The sequence below is a fragment of the Nelusetta ayraudi genome, unplaced genomic scaffold (genome assembly GCF_046127955.1).
Source record: "Nelusetta ayraudi isolate G7.1 ecotype Tasmania unplaced genomic scaffold, CSIRO-AGI_Nayr_v1 ptg000131l, whole genome shotgun sequence".
Lineage (NCBI taxonomy): Eukaryota > Metazoa > Chordata > Actinopteri > Tetraodontiformes > Monacanthidae > Nelusetta > Nelusetta ayraudi.
The window spans coordinates 883223-900800 of record NW_027466181.1 but is presented as its reverse complement, the minus strand read 5'-3'; the positions used below and the strand labels follow the sequence as shown (position 1 = coordinate 900800).

Sequence of the window (17578 nt, the reverse complement as noted above, 5' to 3'; positions counted from 1 at the left end):
GAGGCAAAGACAACCATCCCCAGTCATAGTACAGGAAACAGTTAAATGGAACATTGTAACCGTTTAAGAAAATTTCAAATTAAAAGCCAAATAGCCATTGCATTATGCATTAAGACATTTGGTTCAAAGCACACACACATACTGTATATTGTATTTTTATACTTTATAAAAAAAAGGCATTATTTATACAACAACAACATAAAGTCAACCCATTTCAGTATTCCTGAATAACAAAATCTGGCACTTGTAGACAGTAGCTCGAAAGCATTGTCATCAAAGAAAAACATTTCATCCAAAACTTGAGAAAAAGTCACTCAACTTGCTCCCAAGGTTCAGCGTCATGCCAGGAAAGAGCCGTCTGCCCACATGAAAAGAATAACGGGGTGGAAGTCGTCTGTGCGTTTGCAGCGTGCGTCGCTGAGCGCGGTGGGTTCAATGGTCATTGTTCCCCCGAGTCCTCTGACAGTCCGTATTTGTGTTGCAGCACATCAACCGTAGCGGAAAGGGCGCTGCGGAGAGAGTCGCAGTCATATGTGGTTTAATGGAGCCTGCGTCCTTCGACAAAAAACACGGGCCGTTTGGGAGGGTGGGCGGAGCCATTTGTGCCGAGCTGCAGATTTAATTCCTGCTCATTTAATGCAAGAGACCCTGATTACTCCCAATAGCCAAAGTCATTAAAAACCAGGCCTGCTCAAGCCTGATTAGTTTTTTTTTCTCCCTCCACTGTGTTTATGACATTCACCAGAGCTGTTCAAGAATTTTTTTTTTTTGGCATATTCAATTGGGCCAATGTGCTGTTTGAGCTGTGCAGGCGCAGCCAGCTGCCAAAGATCTCTAACTTTTGGCACCTCATTCTGTATATAATATCATATTTATGTGGTTATGATTCTGCCGTACACAGAAAGAATACATTATATTGAGAATAAATAAAAGATGACATACACATATAAATAAGACGGATACATAGATAGATTGATCTCAGCGTAAACTCACCAGCCAGGTCTGATGATGCGGTATTTGCCAAGCACCGACAGGTCGACCACTGTTGAACCAAGGCGGCTCTGGTCTCCTATTGGTCCACCATCCACCACCACTGCGACTTTTGGCCAGAGCTCCTTGAACTCCTTCACACATACAGATTAGGGCAGAGTTAGTGAGGGGCAAGGATACATTGGCAATCATTTTCTAATGCTGTTCTCTCGCTAGACGGCCCTTTTTTGTCACGGTGTAAGTTGTAAAAGTCTTTCTAAGCTATCTTCCCAACAGTAAATATCTGTTATGAGCAATAAAAGCCGTGAAAATATTGGCATGGGGGTGAACTTTTACTCCAATGTTCCTACACTACTTTGTGTCATTTAATTCCAAGGACACAAAAATGCCTTGCCATTTTGGACTGAGACACTGGAGGAGGAGATGAAATCTGGATGTCGATCTCTCTCTCTTCTCTCTTCCCTCTCCCTCTCCCTGTCCCTCTCTCCCTCTCTCCTCACTTACATGCACAGCCACAGTGCTGGTCTGCGAGCTGACGTTGGCGCTGGTGAGTGCAAGTGGTTCTCCGCACATCTGACAGAGGTGTCTCATGAAGGAATGATCAGGGATACGGACGCCCACGAGCTGGAGAGCACACGGACATCTCATCAGTCTTTGAATTAAAGCGGAATCTCACAAAATGAGAAAACCTTTGTTCTGAATGTCAATGTCGGTATTAATGATAATACAATTTCAAGCGTTCTGTTCCTGTTCTTTTAGGGTGAAAGTAAAAGGACTTACAGAGGTGAATGGGTTCAGATCTGTGTTCAGTTCTTCAGATCTTTCGAACACCAGGGTGACTGGACCAGGAAGCAGGTCACCTAACAACGCCTTCTGCACCGGGACTTTGCAGTACCTGTCCATGCAGACACCAAACAGGTTTTGCGATGACTCCACTGATTATGTCCAAGACATTCACAAATGACTTAGCCCAGCAGGATTGTGCAGCAGAGGCAGGACTAGTTTCTCTCACTCACTTGTAGATATCCTGAATTTCTCCAACACAGATGGCGAGCGGCTTTTGCTCATTTCGCCCCTTGATGCCGTAGGTCCTCCTGACGGCTTCGGAGCTCTGGGCCAAGCACGCCAGGCCGTAGATGGTGTCGGTGGGCACGGCGACCACGTGGCCCTCCTTCAGAGCCTTTGCGGTGCAGCTCAGGACTTCGGACTCGTCTGTGGCGAATAGAATCAAGGGCTGTCTTCAGTAACCCAGTAACACAAATAACACCAAAAAAAAAGAAAGGTCAAAAATCAAAAGTTCTACATTATCACAGAACTTAGGGCAGGGCAGGGCAAACTTTCTGACTGGTGGGCCCCAGTGGGTTGTAAGATTTGACAGAGGGGCTGGAGCAGGAGCAGATGGATGGAGTGTTTTGGTGACGCACCTCATAGGAGACAAAAATATATCATAGGATATGTAGAAAACATGTGCCTTAATGTCTATTGAAAATGTACAAAAGCAAAATTACAACAAAATATGCGTCTCTGAAGGCCCACAGTGTTTAGCTCTTTATTAAAATGATTCTTAAAAGACTGAAAAAACAGATGAAATACAGCTATTATTACGACTTACTTACTATTTACATTTTTTCTTCAAATTCAGCGGGCCAGATTAAAAAGGGAAACGGGCCGCATGTGGCCCCCGGGCCGTAGTTTGCCCTTGCCTGACTTAGGGTATCCATTTTTAATCCTAGACTCCTGCAGAACAGCTTCATACAAATGATTATCTAGAGGATCTCAGCAAATCTCCCAAAACGGTACATTTAGCCATCTGTTTACAGCCTCCTGCCTAAAGTACTGGGATGAAACAGATGCTTTGACGCTTCGTCCTCATTTTCTGGATGGATGGGAAACAAGACGGCCAGGAGGAAGAAGGAACTCTTCTCCTTCACTGCACATCACTTGATTACTGCTGTTGGCCAACTGTAAACGTTTACGACATGCAAAACACAAGGCGGCGTTGTTAATCTGATAAACAGCGTCACATTCCTCTGCTTGGCACAGCTACATAGAGATATTTCATGATGCAATAGCCTGTCAGGAGCCACTCTTCATAATGACTCGAACTTAATGAACGCGATGTGATGCCAAAACTCCTGTCAAGTACAACTTTCTAAACAGAGCATCAGCGCCGTAAAATTATAAATGAAATAAAAATATTTTAAAAATTGTGGGTTTTTTTTCTTTTTCTTTTTTTTAAACACATGTTTCGCCTTCAAAACTCCAGCATGTGCGCATGATCAACACGCCTGAGGGAAAACAGGAAACTGATGCAATACATGGTCATGTTTACGGTCCTGTCATTTGCAGTTGTTTTAAATCCAGCAACACGGTTTGAGCTCTTTCTGAACGAAGCGTGTCTTGTCGGAACATCGCACAAACACACGTGTTCTCGTCAGTGTGACAGCTGACCTGTGTGGCCCTCACTGTGGACGGACGGGCCATTGGAGGTCGCTGGCAGCAAACGCAACACTTTGGTCCTGAGTTCTTTACACATGTCGGCTCCGAGGTGACGCGCTGCCGCCGGTTCTGCTGCACAACTGTGAGCTCTCGCCGTTTTCAGGAACACAGCCGTGATGTTATGCAGCAACTTCATAAAAGCGAAGCTACAGCCACGGGCGGGTTCGTTCCTTCAGAGCCGGGGAGCATGTTGTTGACTGATGAAACACGCTTCCGGGTAACGCCCCCATCACAGTGACGCCAGTTTCTTAAAGGGACAGGGACACAATACAACACTTTTATATTCGGCCTCACACGACATTTTCTTCGTCTTTTAATTGTCTTCGACTAATTTACAGAAATTATTCATTAAACGAAAGAAGTTTTGTCAGGCTCGCCACCTCTTCTAATAAATCACTTCCATCTGGCCCTCTATTTAAAAAGCTTTTTGTCAATATACATTAATACCCTTCAATCCTGCATATTCATTTATAAATACATTTACTTTCCACATTTGCTTGCTAAATTTTTCAATTAATTCTTTACAGTTAACTCTATCAGTCTCACAATACAAGACAGTTCCGTTAAACTTCATACTCCCTTTTGCCGGAAGACACAAAGTCAATTTTCTTTTATTTACAGAGGTTCATTACTTTGGAATTCACATTTTCATTGAGCAAAAACATCTACATCTTCGGTTAGTTTTAAGTCTAGACTGAAGTCCTATCTAATACATCAAGACTCTTGCTTCTACTTAATTATTTCACTTTCAGTTTTACTCTTAATTTTTTTATACTGTTTTTGTCTTACAATATGGTATTTGTATTGTTGTTGTCATTTGAATTTTGACTATTCTATTTTATTTGTTATTTTATCTTATTTCCTTGAATAAGCCTTTTTGAACCTCTGTCAGAACTTCCTCTATAATTGTTTTTTAATCTATGTATTGTCTCTGTATTATGGTGCAAATGAATAAAATAAAAATAAACCTAGATTTCAACCAAACTGCTACCTTTGTAAACACATGCGTGGATAAAGGTAACGGAAAACACAATTAAATTAGTCAAATGCCATTTTAAGATATGATCATATTTTTTCACTTTTATCTTTGTAATATTTCATTGTATTATCCGTCAATCCATTTTCCATCACAGCTTCTTCTCACGTTGTATCATACGTCACGATATTTATGTGTACTGTTGGTATATATATCCAACAGACATTGCCGATACAATTGGTTTTGTATATACAAGACCACTGAATAATAATAATAATATTCATTCATTCCCCCCTCCAGTCCAGCTTGTGGCGATAAAGTGCACCTGTCACTCACCAAACGGAGAACCACCTGCCTCCCAGCCTAATTAATTATGCAAATAGGATTCACCTGGGTGCATTTCCTCATTAAGATAATAGCCATGCAACATGGCGGGTTCGAGTTCTGTGAGAAATTCACACTTTTTCGAGGAGCAATGGCTTCGGAATTAAGTAAGTAAACGCGCAGTTTCTAAGTGTAGTTTAGTTTCTATTGATGTTTTATGAACGTCTTGGTCCTAATCAGACGGCGCGGAGAATGAAGCGACCATGCGGGCAGAAGAAGCCGTTTCCCCGATCGATCAGGTGAAAAGTGACCCCGCTCCTGAACCTTGATTTAAAAAAAACGGTCCCACCCACCGATGACCTGCGTTTTACCCGCACAGACGCTCGACGACGTGGACGCCAGACTGACGAGCGTGTCTGACCAGATGAACCTCTGCACCGCCGTACTGAGCGACCTCAAGGAACTCGGTGACGTTTTAGTGGTGGGTCGTGTTTTTTTTTTTTTTTCTTTCTCTCTCTCGCTCTCCTCACGAACGTTTTTGACTTGATGCGTTGCGGGTTCAAAGTGCATCGTGTTTTCTTTCGACAGAAAAGATCCATTCAGCATGTGACCCTGCCAATGCAGAAATGACCCGGATTTCGCCCCCAAATATTCCACGAGAATTAAACAAACTCTGAGAAACTTCGGTGACAATAAGTTTTTTTTTAATTAGTATTATATTGCTCTCAACTCAGAAAGTTATTTGTTTATAATTTATGTGAAACAAGCTTCAGCAAACATTTTCACATTATACATTCTTTTGAAAAAATATGAATCCTTTTGCAATCTGTCGCTCTTTGGGTGTGCAGACGTTTCTTTGGAAGCATAAAAGTTCATCCCTCTTTTGTTGGGGCAAAATAATAATAATAATAATAAAAATACAACAAACAAAAATAGATCCAGTTTTCAAAATAATTTGTTTCCCAAACCACTGGTAGTGGTGTTTAAACAATTTGCTTCCAAACAAACGTCACAATCAGTTATTTGATATTACCATTCCTATCAGGCTTTGCAGAGACGAACCTGGGCCACAAGTTTAGGTAGTAAAAGGTGAGGGGGACACTTTTATGTGTACTTTTTGATGTTTCTTATTTTGCATGACAACTTTAAATGTGGAAAATGGGTGAGCTGCTTAAGCTGAACCCAGACAAAACACATTTATGCATAAAGAGTAAAAGTAACAAATGTGAAAAAAAAAACTGCACACATTTGACCAAAAACAATTCTTAAAACAGAATCACACATTCACCAAGTACTTCAGTCGGGTTTAGACAGCATATAAAAGAAAATGAGATGCAACATTCACAGGGGAAGTTCTTTGATGGGTGCACAAAGTTATTCCAGATTTGCACCATTTCGAGTGTGCGGAACTAGAATGTGATTCTGAAAGGAAATAATGCATTTTTAAAGGCAACCGTTGCCTCTTTGACTTCTGCATGGAAGGTTCTAGCGGAGCCACTTATGGAGGGAGAATTTGGAGTCGGTATTTAAACCCAATGCCACACTAATAATTGCATAGTTGTGTCCAACGCCTGTATGCACGCATTAGAATAACGTCGGTGGGATAAACTTGACTCCTTGCAGTAACTGAGTACTTTTTTTACAGAGGCTTAGGTAGCAAACAAATTTACAGCCCAAAGGAGCTAAGTGTCTTCCTGTTCTACTGCATTTGTGGAATGGTTCAGAAAAGAAAATGTGACTAAAGTCTCTTCACAATGATCTTTCTTTGTTACAGAAAAAAAAAAAAAAAAAACCCTCAAATTACTGCAAAATTACACCAAAAAAAAGTGTATTTGCGTTTGATCCATACTACTGGAATTACTTCTACCATAATTCAGCCCGTGTATTTATACTTTTGACAACTCGGATGACTGACAAGCAGCTGAGAAACGACACAAATATTCTGGGAACTGGCAAATGAATCTCCCTGCTGCTTGCTGCGACCTGCCGCTGAAGCTAACTCGCCTGAGACTCGGCGACGGTGAGCGCGTCGGCTCGGCAATGGCGACCCGAGGCAAAGGCTGCCAAGGCAGGGGAGACTAGTAGGACAGTTGCTGTAAGGCCAAGTGGCTCAACACTCAGATACACGGGCCAGAATGCCTTCTCTCTAGTCATCATTGCATTATGCCCCACGATAAACAACACAGTAAAATTATACTCTGAGAAAGGAGCCACAAGCAGTAAATCTCTCTATGGGGACTGTACAAAGCCCAGCTGCAAGGAAGGACCGTTTAGACAGGAGATACTGTGACAGGGAGGGGAGGGAATTCCAAGAAACACATCAGCTCCAAACCCTAAGAGTTTGTTCTTCAAGAGTCTATAAAAAAATACAAATTCTAGATTCATCTACAAGTTTTGTCAAAGAAGTTTACACTAAAATGTACTCTATTTACACCGCCACCAGGACGACGCCGTCTTCTCAAATGCTACTTTACAGCAGTTTGTGTACAAAGAGGAAAAAAAACAAAAAAAAACAGGGTCTGCAGTGGCGCTGCACGGCGGCTAGAGAGCCAGTCGGCCGTTCAAACGTGTACAAATCAGTGTGCAAGAAACGGGGGAGTGCAGCAAAAGGCGACGCAGGGCTACCGCAAGGAGAGGGGCGTCCTGGGAAACGACGGGAAAACTTGGAGCGAAGTCACAAATTAAGGGAAGTGGGGATGAGTTATGGCGCGATGCATCCCTGAGAGGGTCACGACCCTGGAAAATATGGGATGTTTACAGTAGTTCTGTACTGTTTTGTCGTGGACAGTTTTTGTTTCTTTGTTGTTGTTGCAAACAAGCCGACGTCGCCAGGATGAGCTGCTTCGCTGTGCAGTCTGCCTGCCTCTCTGTTCAGATTCACTTTCAGCCAGTACAATCCAAACACAAACAAGAAAAACAACAAAAAACACGACTCAGTAACACAAAAAAAACCAACTTAAAAAAATACACATGATTGGAATATATTAATACGAAACTTCTCATCTATTTTGAAGATATAACCAGTACAACAAAGAAGAAATCAAGCATTAGAATAAATTAACAATTTTTAAATTAAAAAGTTATAGGCAACGCGTTGACATTTCAACACAAAAAGACAGGCATGTCTGGCCACAGGTTGTTTGTTTTTTTTTTTCTCTTTTCTGAATTAGTAAATAGCTGTTAAAGTAGAAAAAACAAAACATTTTTAACTACAATAGTTCACTTCCCAATAAACACAAATTTGAAGGAATTCATTTCATACTGAGTGTGCAGGGAGATTTGTGGCCAACTGCTTCATGTTCCTACTGGTAGCGATTCTTGGTTTAGCAAAAAAAAAAAAAAAGGAAATAAGGAAAAAAAAAAGAAAGAAAAGAGCCAGTTCCTCTAATGTGCAGTGCATTCTAGTCGTTTGCATACCAGCTTGGAGCATTTTGTTAGGACCTGTGTTACAGTACAAGGATATACAGACAAGTTTTTATTATTATTGTTATTTTCCTGCTCAGGTGGAACGACCTTCAATCCAGGAAAACTTAGTTATCAGTGTTGAGACAACACTAATTTGTGTTACCCAATCAATTCGAAATGGATGTTCAGGGTAATTATGTACATTTCCACCACGCATTTCCAAACTTTTCACTAAATCTCAGTAAGAAAAATAATCTTGTTTTCTTTTGGAATGGAACTTGACAGAGAAATAAAACAACCTAAAAATGACTGTTTAGTTTAATATACGCTGCACAACGCCGTAGAGAAGAGACTGTGCTGCGGGTACCAGAGGCTGGATGCACACTTCACAGGGAAAAAAAAAAAAGTAAAAGGCATCACTGTGAAGAATGACTTGAGATGTGGGTGGAATTGATGCCTGTGGATGAGTGGGTGAAATAGACGCCGCAAGCTGGTCGAGTTTTCAGGTTTTTTTTTTTAAGGATCACCGTCAGTGGCCATGTTGAAGTCTTCGGCCACCAGCAGCAGAGCCTCGATGTTGGCAGCCGTCTCGGGGCTCTGCAGGGACAGGAAGTCCGAGACGTCCATGTTGGCCAGCACGTCGGGAGGAGGGACGGCGGGGGCGGCGCTGGTCACTGCCGCCGAGAGCGTCTGAGCTGAGGAAGCAGCGGCAGAGGAGGAGGAAGACGAGGACGAGGAGGAGCAGCAGGGGGCCTCCAGCCTCACCTCTCCGACACTGGCCGACGACTCGGGCAGGTGGCACGAGGACGAGGAGCTGGCTGAGTGACGCTCCGGGTCGGGGGGCCGTGACGAAGGCGGAGGGGGAGGAAGGGAAGAGGGAGCAGGGGGAGGAGGGGGAGGAGGAGGAGGGGCAGGAGGCTCCGACGTCTGCGGCTGTGCCGGGACTGGAGGGGCGGAGGAGGCACCGTTTGAACTCTTGTCTTTCACAGAGTCCCTGCAGGCACAGTGGCACTGGCAGGATTCTTCCTGTTTGATGATGATGACGGGCAGGCTGAGGCCGATCTGCTGGACTGAGTTGCCTGAGGGCAGAGGACCACACTGTTGTTAGAAAACAGGAGACGGGAAGGACAAAACCGAATTGACAGCCGCCCCTTCTTATGAGCTTCTGAAAGTCACATGCAAAGTACAGCTGATATATATTAGAAAAAAAGCAAACTTAGAGGAAAAAGTTCTGCCAAATGACACAGAGGACACAGTGATCACAGTGTGTTCACTTTACTGCGGAAACTTAAAGGCATTTGGTTAAAATAAATAACAACAAACAAACAGCAGAATGTGCTTCAATGCTGCTTACTGGTGCATCAGCACCTTCAAACATTACACAACATATCTATAAATATCTTCTGTGTATAACCATTCTGTTGTTGCAGAGCTCTCTGGGCACCTATTTGCACTTTAATAGGCTCTATTAGAGTTAATTACAGTGCCGCATGTCAAGGATATCGATCTCCCACCAGCTTTTTTTTGGTTGATACCCAAGAACCCCCGAAAAATGCTTACCAGCGTTTCCTCCGACGGGTATGGCTGTCGTGAAGAAAACCTTCTCCACTTTTGGAGCGCCTTGGAGTGTCTGCGGACATAAAACACTGGACTTCAGGCAGGACTCACTTTAAGCTTTCACTTTAGTCAAAACAGTCGCTAGAACAACGCCCCAATTCTTGCTTTTTCACGTCACACAAACCAGATGGACAGAGTTGTGTTGTGGGTTTTCATCCCAGCAACACAAAGTCACCTCTTCTAAGTTGCAAACACCGTGTGGGCGCGCCACTCACCGGCTGCTCTGGGTTCTGCTGGCTGTGGGCGGCGCTGCTGAGGATCCACTGGAGGTTTTGGTCGGACATGACCAGGCCGCCGGGCTGCAGCAGGTTCTGGGTGGGGGCGATGGTGATGGTGGCGGGCGCGGTTTGCAGGGCGGGACCCGAGTTGGGCGCAGCGTTGCTGGCCAAAGGCACGGGTTGAGCCGAGGCCGCCAGGGCGTCTGTTTCCAGCGAGGTGGCGGCAGGCAGCGAGGGAGCCGCCACCGCCACCGCCGCTGCCGCCGCCACAGCGGCAGGGGCAGGTGCGGGAATGGGCGGCTGCAGAGGGGCGGAGCTATCCGTGTGCTGGAACGCAGGCGGCAGCGCCACGTAGTGGTGAGGGGCGACCTGGCCCGGGGCTTGGCCAGAAGCCTGGGCAGGCACGTCGGGGGTCTGCTGAGGCGCGCTGAGATGCATGAAGGGAGGCGGCTGCGGCTGCAGCTGTGGCTGCGGCTGCTGCTGCTGCGGCTGCTGCTGCTGCTGCGTGGAGCCGACGGCAGCGGCGGCGGAGACGGCAGCGGGAGCGGAAGAACTGTGAGCGGCCTGAGAGGGAGCCTCCATGACCGCAGCGGTGCAGCAGCCGGAGGACGAGGGGACGGCGCTGAGGGAGAAGGAGATGAGGGACGAGGCGTCGGTCACCACCGGCTGGGTGGAGGTCTTGAGGCCGAAGGCTTCAGCAAGGCTCTCTGGGAGGAGGGAGGAACAAACACAATTAGTGCAACGGCAGCGGTGACGAAAGCTGGCGAGTTTGCCGATGTACCGACCGCTGGGATGGGCTTCGTCTTGGCTCACGCTGTTTTCGGGACTCTGAAACATGAGCTCAAAGATTTTCACCGGGGTCACGTTGCAAAGGTCCAGATTTTGAGCCTGAAGAAGAAGAAGAAGGAGAAGAAGAAGGAAAGAAAAGTTTGAAATGACTGCAATCTTCATTTGAGTCAGTGGAAACCGGAGCCACTACATTACAGAATGTAGAACAAAAAGGGAAAAAACGAAAATGTCAAAATCGCCACTTCATCTCTGCTCACTTTAACATCCGACCTTCTTCAAAGAGGAGGTTGCTGGGTGAAAACACTTACGTTGTGGATGTTTTCTCGAAGCTCCGAGTCTGTTGAGATGAGGCTCAAGTCACTGAGGCAAAGTGAGTGATTTGCATCCTGTAATTAACAACGTGAACAGGACCTCATTAGACTTGCCACTACTGAGGGATCAAATGCTGAGTCATTCAAACAAAGAGTGTGTGTGTGTGTGTGTGTGTGTGTGTGTGTGTGTGTGTGTGTGTGTGTGTGTGTGTGTGTGTGTGTGTGTGTGTGTGTGTGTGTGTGTGTGTGTGTGGTTTGCAAAACTTTAATTAAAAAAAATGTCAAAATGCGTTGAAGTTAGACTGCAACGAATATCTTCCACAGCGAGGGGGGGAAAAACAAACTATTTTGTCTTTGAGAGTGAAGACATGCGCGAAATGCAAACACACAAGCAGATCATCAGAATGACAAGCACGCTGCCGAGTTTCTCCGAGGCTGTGCGCCGCCGCCGCCGCCGCCGTGTCGACGGGGCAGACAGTGACGAGCCGCAGCGCCGCGACTCACTTCAGACAGCGGGTGGCTGAGGGTCACGGTGAAGGGCTGTCCTTTGTCGTGGCCCCGGATGTGACTCTTCAGGCTGTACTGGCTGCTGAACGTCTTCTCGCAGCCGTCGCTGGGACAGTTGAACGGCTTCTCGCCTGCGGGACGAGCAGAGAGAGAGAGAGCAGAGATCCATAGTTAAGCAGTGAGCCGAGTTCCAGTGCGACGGGAAGATCCTAGTTTGTTGCATAAAACATTCAAAGTTATTGTACGGAATTCTAATATAAGGAAATACAAAGACATGATCATTATGGTCAGATGGCAGGACATTCAAATCAGGCCTTCAACGATGCAAATTAGAACTAGCTGGAAGACAAACGACCTTGTTCAAAGGTCACGCAGCCTACACACTTTCTGATCTCTATTTTCGCTATCTTGGAAATAAGCTGACGCGGCTGATCGTAAAAATAAACCAAATCGATCTACAGAGCGCAGCAAATTTAGCCCGCTGTTTACAGCATCCCAGAGAAATGCTCAGTAACAGCTTTACAGGATCAGAGACACGCGTTGATGTTAGAAATCCCTGGCAAAGTACGTTTTAAATCAACAACAACAACAAAGAATGAATGAATGACAAAAAACAGAGTCATGTGTACCTGTGTGTGTCCGTACATGTGTTTTTAGGTGATGACTTGCTGCAAAGGCTTTGCCACATCCGTCGTGGTCACACCTGGAAAGAAGACAACGCAGACGAGTCATGAAAATAGTGGCATTTTAAATATTTTCTGAGAAATATTGTATGTGAAGTGCGAATCATGTTCAGATGCTGCACTTGATAATTATAATAAATGATAACTCTGTGAAGCTTATAAATAATCACAAACAACAAATAAATTGTTAAACAAACAACACAAAATTAGAAGATAAAAAGCAAAAAAAAAAAAAAAAACAAGACTATTAATTGGACTGAAACATGTGTAAGGTGCATTTTCTGGACACACCCACCGGAAAGGCTTCTCGCCAGTGTGGGTGCGAATGTGCTTCCTCAGGTCGCTGAGCGTCGTAAAGTACTTTGTGCATCCCTCCGATTCACAGTTGAACGTCTTGCCTGTGTGGAGTCTCTGGTGTGCTTTCAGTCTGCAGACACAATCGCAGCCGTTTCATTGAAATCGAGACGACAAAGTGAAAACTGCGGCATCACACAGCATGTGCTGGCGTTCGGGGTGTCCAACTGGCAAATGGAGAGGACGATGCGAGCATTCAGATGCTAATGAAATCCCGACAGAGCGAGTTTCTAACTCCGAATGGTGGTAAACAAGGAGAGTGTTTGGGTAAAAGTTGAGACAAACTGGTGTCTTATTACTGGAGTGTCTACACAGTTTGACAAAGTCTCAATACTTTCCTCCCTACTGGCCTGACCCAATTAAGTGATGGGGAGTCACGGGTCGATGGGCGGCCATAGTGCCCACTTCCTTCCGTTAGCGTTACAGTGCTGCTACATCCGGTGTGAGCAAAGTTTTTGACTTGGTGGGCCAAAATAGGTTCTAAAACTTGACAGAGGGGCCGGGGCAGGAGCAGATGGATGGAGCGCTTTGGTGACCCACCACATGGGAGGAAAAAAAAACAAATCATACATATGTGCTTTAATGTCTATTGAAAATGAACAAATGTGTTAAAACAAAAATATCTGTCTTTGAAGCCCCATAAAACACTGAAAAAAAGGATGAAATACAGCTATTTTAATACTTACTATTATTATATATATTTTTTTTCAAGTGTGGCAGGCCGGATTAAAAGGTTTAAGGTAGTTTGTCCATGTCTGGGCTAGACCTTTAGCCCAGAGAAGCTACTGTTTAAAAAAAACATGTCCACCATCAAACACTGCAGTAACAAATGTATTCCACCAAATACTGCCTATCATTCTATCTAAAAGATACTATGCACAAATATGTGGCTAGACATTTTGCTATAAAGTACAAAGCATTTGAGTCATAAGCATTACATAAATACTCTCTACTTCAGAAAAGATACGAGAAGCAACAAAAACACGGAAATGTGTTTCATGAGTCACACTTTTCACAGCATCTCTTCTCTTTTTTCTGAAAAAAACAAAACAAAAAAAACAACTATCCGGCTGTGCCTCAGCTCACCTGTACAAGGTGTTGAAGGCTTTTTCGCAGCCTTGCACGTCGCACTCAAACGGCTTCTCCTTGGTGTGAACGCGCACGTGGATCTTGAGGCTGTACGAGGTGAGGAAGGCCTTCCCGCAGCCCTGCTGGTTGCACACGAACGTGTACTCGCCCCGGTGGGTCTTCTGGTGGGTGCGCAGGTTCCCCGCCGTGCTGTAGGTCCGCGTGCAGCCCTCGAACATGCACTGGTAGCGCTTCACCTGATGGGAGCAACCGACACGGGAGGGAGAGATTAAACGGCTGGAATGGCAACCTTGGCCATTGGCCCAAATCTTGGCAAATGAATAACATGATAATTATTTCATGACTACATGCACCGAATGAGGTCGTAAACTGGTTAGGCACGCCGGTGCAAACCAGCCCCGTCATAACGGGAAGTGCCAGCGCGTGACTCATGCGGCCTTTAAGAGTGGATTTAAGCAGAGTGAATCGGCAGGCTGCTGGCGCGCCGAGCAGGTGGTGCGGAGACTGCCAGCCGCCCGGCGGAGGACGGCGCGTCGCCTCGCGGTGAAGACGCCACTTCGACATCGATCTGATGTAAGAAACATTGCTGCACACGTGAACGCAAGCGATCCGTTTGTCCCATGGGGTTTAAAATTGTTCAACTCCACAGTCGGGAGGAGGTGTGGTGTAGGACATATACAGTATATAATAGGACGGTAGCGTTTCTCCACTTAGTGGAATTTAGGATGCGTCTGTGTGTACTTTAGTGGTGTTTTTACTGGAGCTGCTCCGACTGGAACCCAAATGTCCCTGAAGGAACTCCATCTAAGGATTAATAAAGTTTTCTATCTGTTATCTATCTATCTATCTATCTATCTATCTATCTATCTATCTATCTATCCCCACACTGAAACAACTCAAGTGGGATATCATTATTCTCTTCATGGGGAAAAGGGACATTTTTTTCTTCTGAAAAATTCCATCACAGCGTCTGACCAAACATAATTCCAAGCTTGCAGATGGAGAATTTTATTCGTGGCCAAATTTACCCAGGCACTAAATGGATAAATTAAATCACAGCTGTTATTATAACAACGACAAAACACAAGTCATTACATTAAATAAACACAGTTTGGATGAGTTGCACCTGCCGCTCAGGGCTGGCTGCCAACAGCCGAGCACGCAGCGCTCTTACTGACAGTCCTCCGACCGGAGCGGCGCCGAGCGGGAACGGATCTCAGCCGTCCTTGCAGCTCGGCTCCGCGAGCCCATGAGTCCGTCGCCGTGACTCATCTCGGCCGGCGGCCCGCTTTCACTGCCAGCTACGCCGCGCTTCCTCAAACGGGCGTCTTTGAGTATCAAAGACCTGACACTCCCGACACCGCCGGCAATCAAGGCGTCTGTCAGGGAAAATGACTGTGCCGGCAGCCGCCGCCCCGGTCTGTCGCGGCGGGGAAAGTTCCCCCCCCCAGGAAGTGACAGTTCGCAGGGCAAACGGTCACATACAACTTTTATCGTCGATTACCGAGTTGCCATAAAGCCTTACGATGAGGCGTTCAGAGGGAAAACGTCACGTTAAATAGACGGAAACTGGGAAAGACGCTCTCGCTGGTGTTTCTCCAAACCGAGCGAAAGCACTGAAGGACGACGACAACAGGATTCTCAAATAAACTCTGATGTCGCGAACGTTCAGCTGACGAGCGATGAGCTGCATGAGAGCCACATGACTCGGTCCGAGAGCGGCGTTGCTCTTGGTCAACTGACCCACAACAATAACCATACTATAGCCCCAACTCTTCGCACAGCCTAACTTACTCTCACCAGATCACTTCACCAACAACACAACAACACCGGTTGCTTCTATTTTTAAAAGCAACTTAAACCCAAGAAAAACAAGACATGATATTTGCTTACATTGGTCTCTGGCGACTGACGACGACCCTTACTTAGACTGAAGAAATTACAACAATATTTTCCAGTCTTACTCCTAAATTGAGCCAAGTCAACTTTCATAACATTCACTTGCTGCTGCACCGATCAGTGAGCAACAGGCGACATTAAGTCAAGTCACTCGCATTTACAATTACCCTGATTTACTGAGCTGACCGTCGACACGACACCGCCCAAAAAGCAATTTGAGGGTTCTTCTGTTTGGGGAAGGGCGACGCGGATACGGCAGGCATAATTCATTTTGATACCCTCTCCGCAATCGTCGCAACGACGACGGGGCAAAACACCGTTACGCCACAACAATGGGAACGGCCAGGACCTCAGCAAGGGCAAATGAAACGCAAACCTGACGACGACGCAAGGACGTCGCAGGAATCAACCACAAAATGCGACAATACAGGCTGAACGAGGAGGGGTGTTCGGTGTTCAGCGGCAATTATCTCACACACACACACACACACACACACACACACACACACACACACACACACACACACACACACACACACACACACACACACACACACACTCACACGATCATGTTTCACATGTTTGTCCAGCGATATTATGCTGCAGGGTTAAAATAACAACAGGGACGGCGTCTGTGCGCCCCACACCCCCTCCCTCCACACCCCCCCTCCCCAACTCAGAGTAATAAAAACAATTTCCCTCAAAAGCGGATGTGGTACAGAATCTTTTGTGCCTGTGACTCTGAAGCGTGACAGTGACAGTATTGCGACATTAAGTCGACTCGTTGGAAATATCAACTGTTTTCTTTTCCACACATTCAGCGACAAGACAAATGCCACCTCATAAGAATTTTGTCGGAAAAAAAGAATCTGTGTTGTGTTCTGTCCTCTCTGCCTCCTAGGAGGATTGAACCAGAGTGTTTGTGATATTACTACACTATCGCTGCTGTTATCTTTTGTTGGGAAGCTGATATATTTCATTTAGTGGCTTGTACTAAACACACCCCAATAAGAAACTAATTTTCTATCACGGCCTCTGGGTGGCGAGGGTGCTGGAGTCGGTCCCAGCTGTCCTGGGGTGAAGCAAGGACAAGTCACCCACACCGACTCCACCTTCTCTCTGCAAGGCGACGGTGCTAACCGGCGCACCGCCCGAATCAGAATCATCACAGCAATGCAACGCTCTGAATCCATTCAGCAAACGCAACATTCGAGGGGGTGAGGGCTGAGGGTACTTGCCTCCCTCTGCTTGGTCTCCGGGCACTCCGAGTGTAACGTGAGGGTGGCCCCCTCGATGTTGCGGGGCATGGGCGTGGAGCCCGGGTTAATGGTGAACTGGATCTGGTCCGGCGAGATGGTGTGATGCACATAGCCCTGCAACATGTTGTCGGGGTCCGTCATGAACGTGATGGTGCCCTCCTCCTCGTCCCCGTCGCCCTCGCACTCCGTCAGGAAGGTGACGCCGTCCTCGTCGCCGCCGCAGTGGCCCTCCTCTTCGCCCTCCTCATCCAGCCGGATGGGGTCGCGCTCGATGAGCACCGTGGTGCGGTCGTACACCCGGCCGGAGGACGACGGCGACTGGGGCATCAGGTCGTCGTCCTTGTCGAAGCGGATCTTGTCGTCTTCCTCTTCGTCCTCCCGGTCCAGGGGGTCCACCTCCACCTCAAAGTACATAGGCGCCTCCGTGTGAGGGCCATTCCCGCTCATGGTCCCTGGTGGCTCTCCTGTCTTGGAGCGAGGTCGAAGGCACGCAAAACTGGCTGTGATGCGGCCTGAAACATGAGCAAGCATAAATGGGCACGTTTAGCGGAAAGGATTTGTTTCAAAAGAAAGAAGAAAAAAAAAACCTCACTGATGTAACAACAAAGTGTTGGGATTTTTTTCTTGCAACATAATTAGGGGTGGGGTTCAACGTCAG

At 46.2% G+C, this 17578-nt stretch overlaps 2 protein-coding genes and 1 long non-coding RNA gene across 3 annotated transcripts; 1 reads left to right on the top strand and 2 right to left on the bottom strand.

The window, feature by feature from the left end:
• Positions 1 to 148: 148 nt before the first annotated feature.
• Positions 149 to 3700, bottom strand: yrdc (yrdC N(6)-threonylcarbamoyltransferase domain containing). Its single transcript, XM_076051057.1, has 6 exons — positions 3442 to 3700; positions 2007 to 2202; positions 1771 to 1885; positions 1495 to 1614; positions 994 to 1124; positions 149 to 509 (listed from the first exon to the last, which is right to left on the bottom strand). The coding sequence occupies exons 1-6, from the start codon at positions 3623 to 3625 to the stop codon at positions 440 to 442; spliced, it is 816 nt and encodes a 271-aa protein (XP_075907172.1). The 5' UTR covers positions 3626 to 3700; the 3' UTR covers positions 149 to 439.
• A 1049-nt stretch (positions 3701 to 4749) lies between these two features.
• Positions 4750 to 5689, top strand: LOC142904766 (uncharacterized). Its single transcript, XR_012929445.1, has 4 exons — positions 4750 to 4956; positions 5030 to 5088; positions 5169 to 5270; positions 5378 to 5689. It is a non-coding gene; the product is annotated as an uncharacterized LOC142904766 (long non-coding RNA).
• On the bottom strand, positions 5325 to 17452 carry mtf1 (metal-regulatory transcription factor 1). Its single transcript, XM_076051055.1, has 10 exons — positions 16900 to 17452; positions 13760 to 13998; positions 12615 to 12746; positions 12266 to 12339; positions 11634 to 11767; positions 11127 to 11204; positions 10815 to 10917; positions 10027 to 10736; positions 9755 to 9824; positions 5325 to 9273 (listed from the first exon to the last, which is right to left on the bottom strand). The coding sequence occupies exons 1-10, from the start codon at positions 17449 to 17451 to the stop codon at positions 8711 to 8713; spliced, it is 2655 nt and encodes an 884-aa protein (XP_075907170.1). The 5' UTR covers position 17452; the 3' UTR covers positions 5325 to 8710.
• Positions 17453 to 17578: the final 126 nt, after the last annotated feature.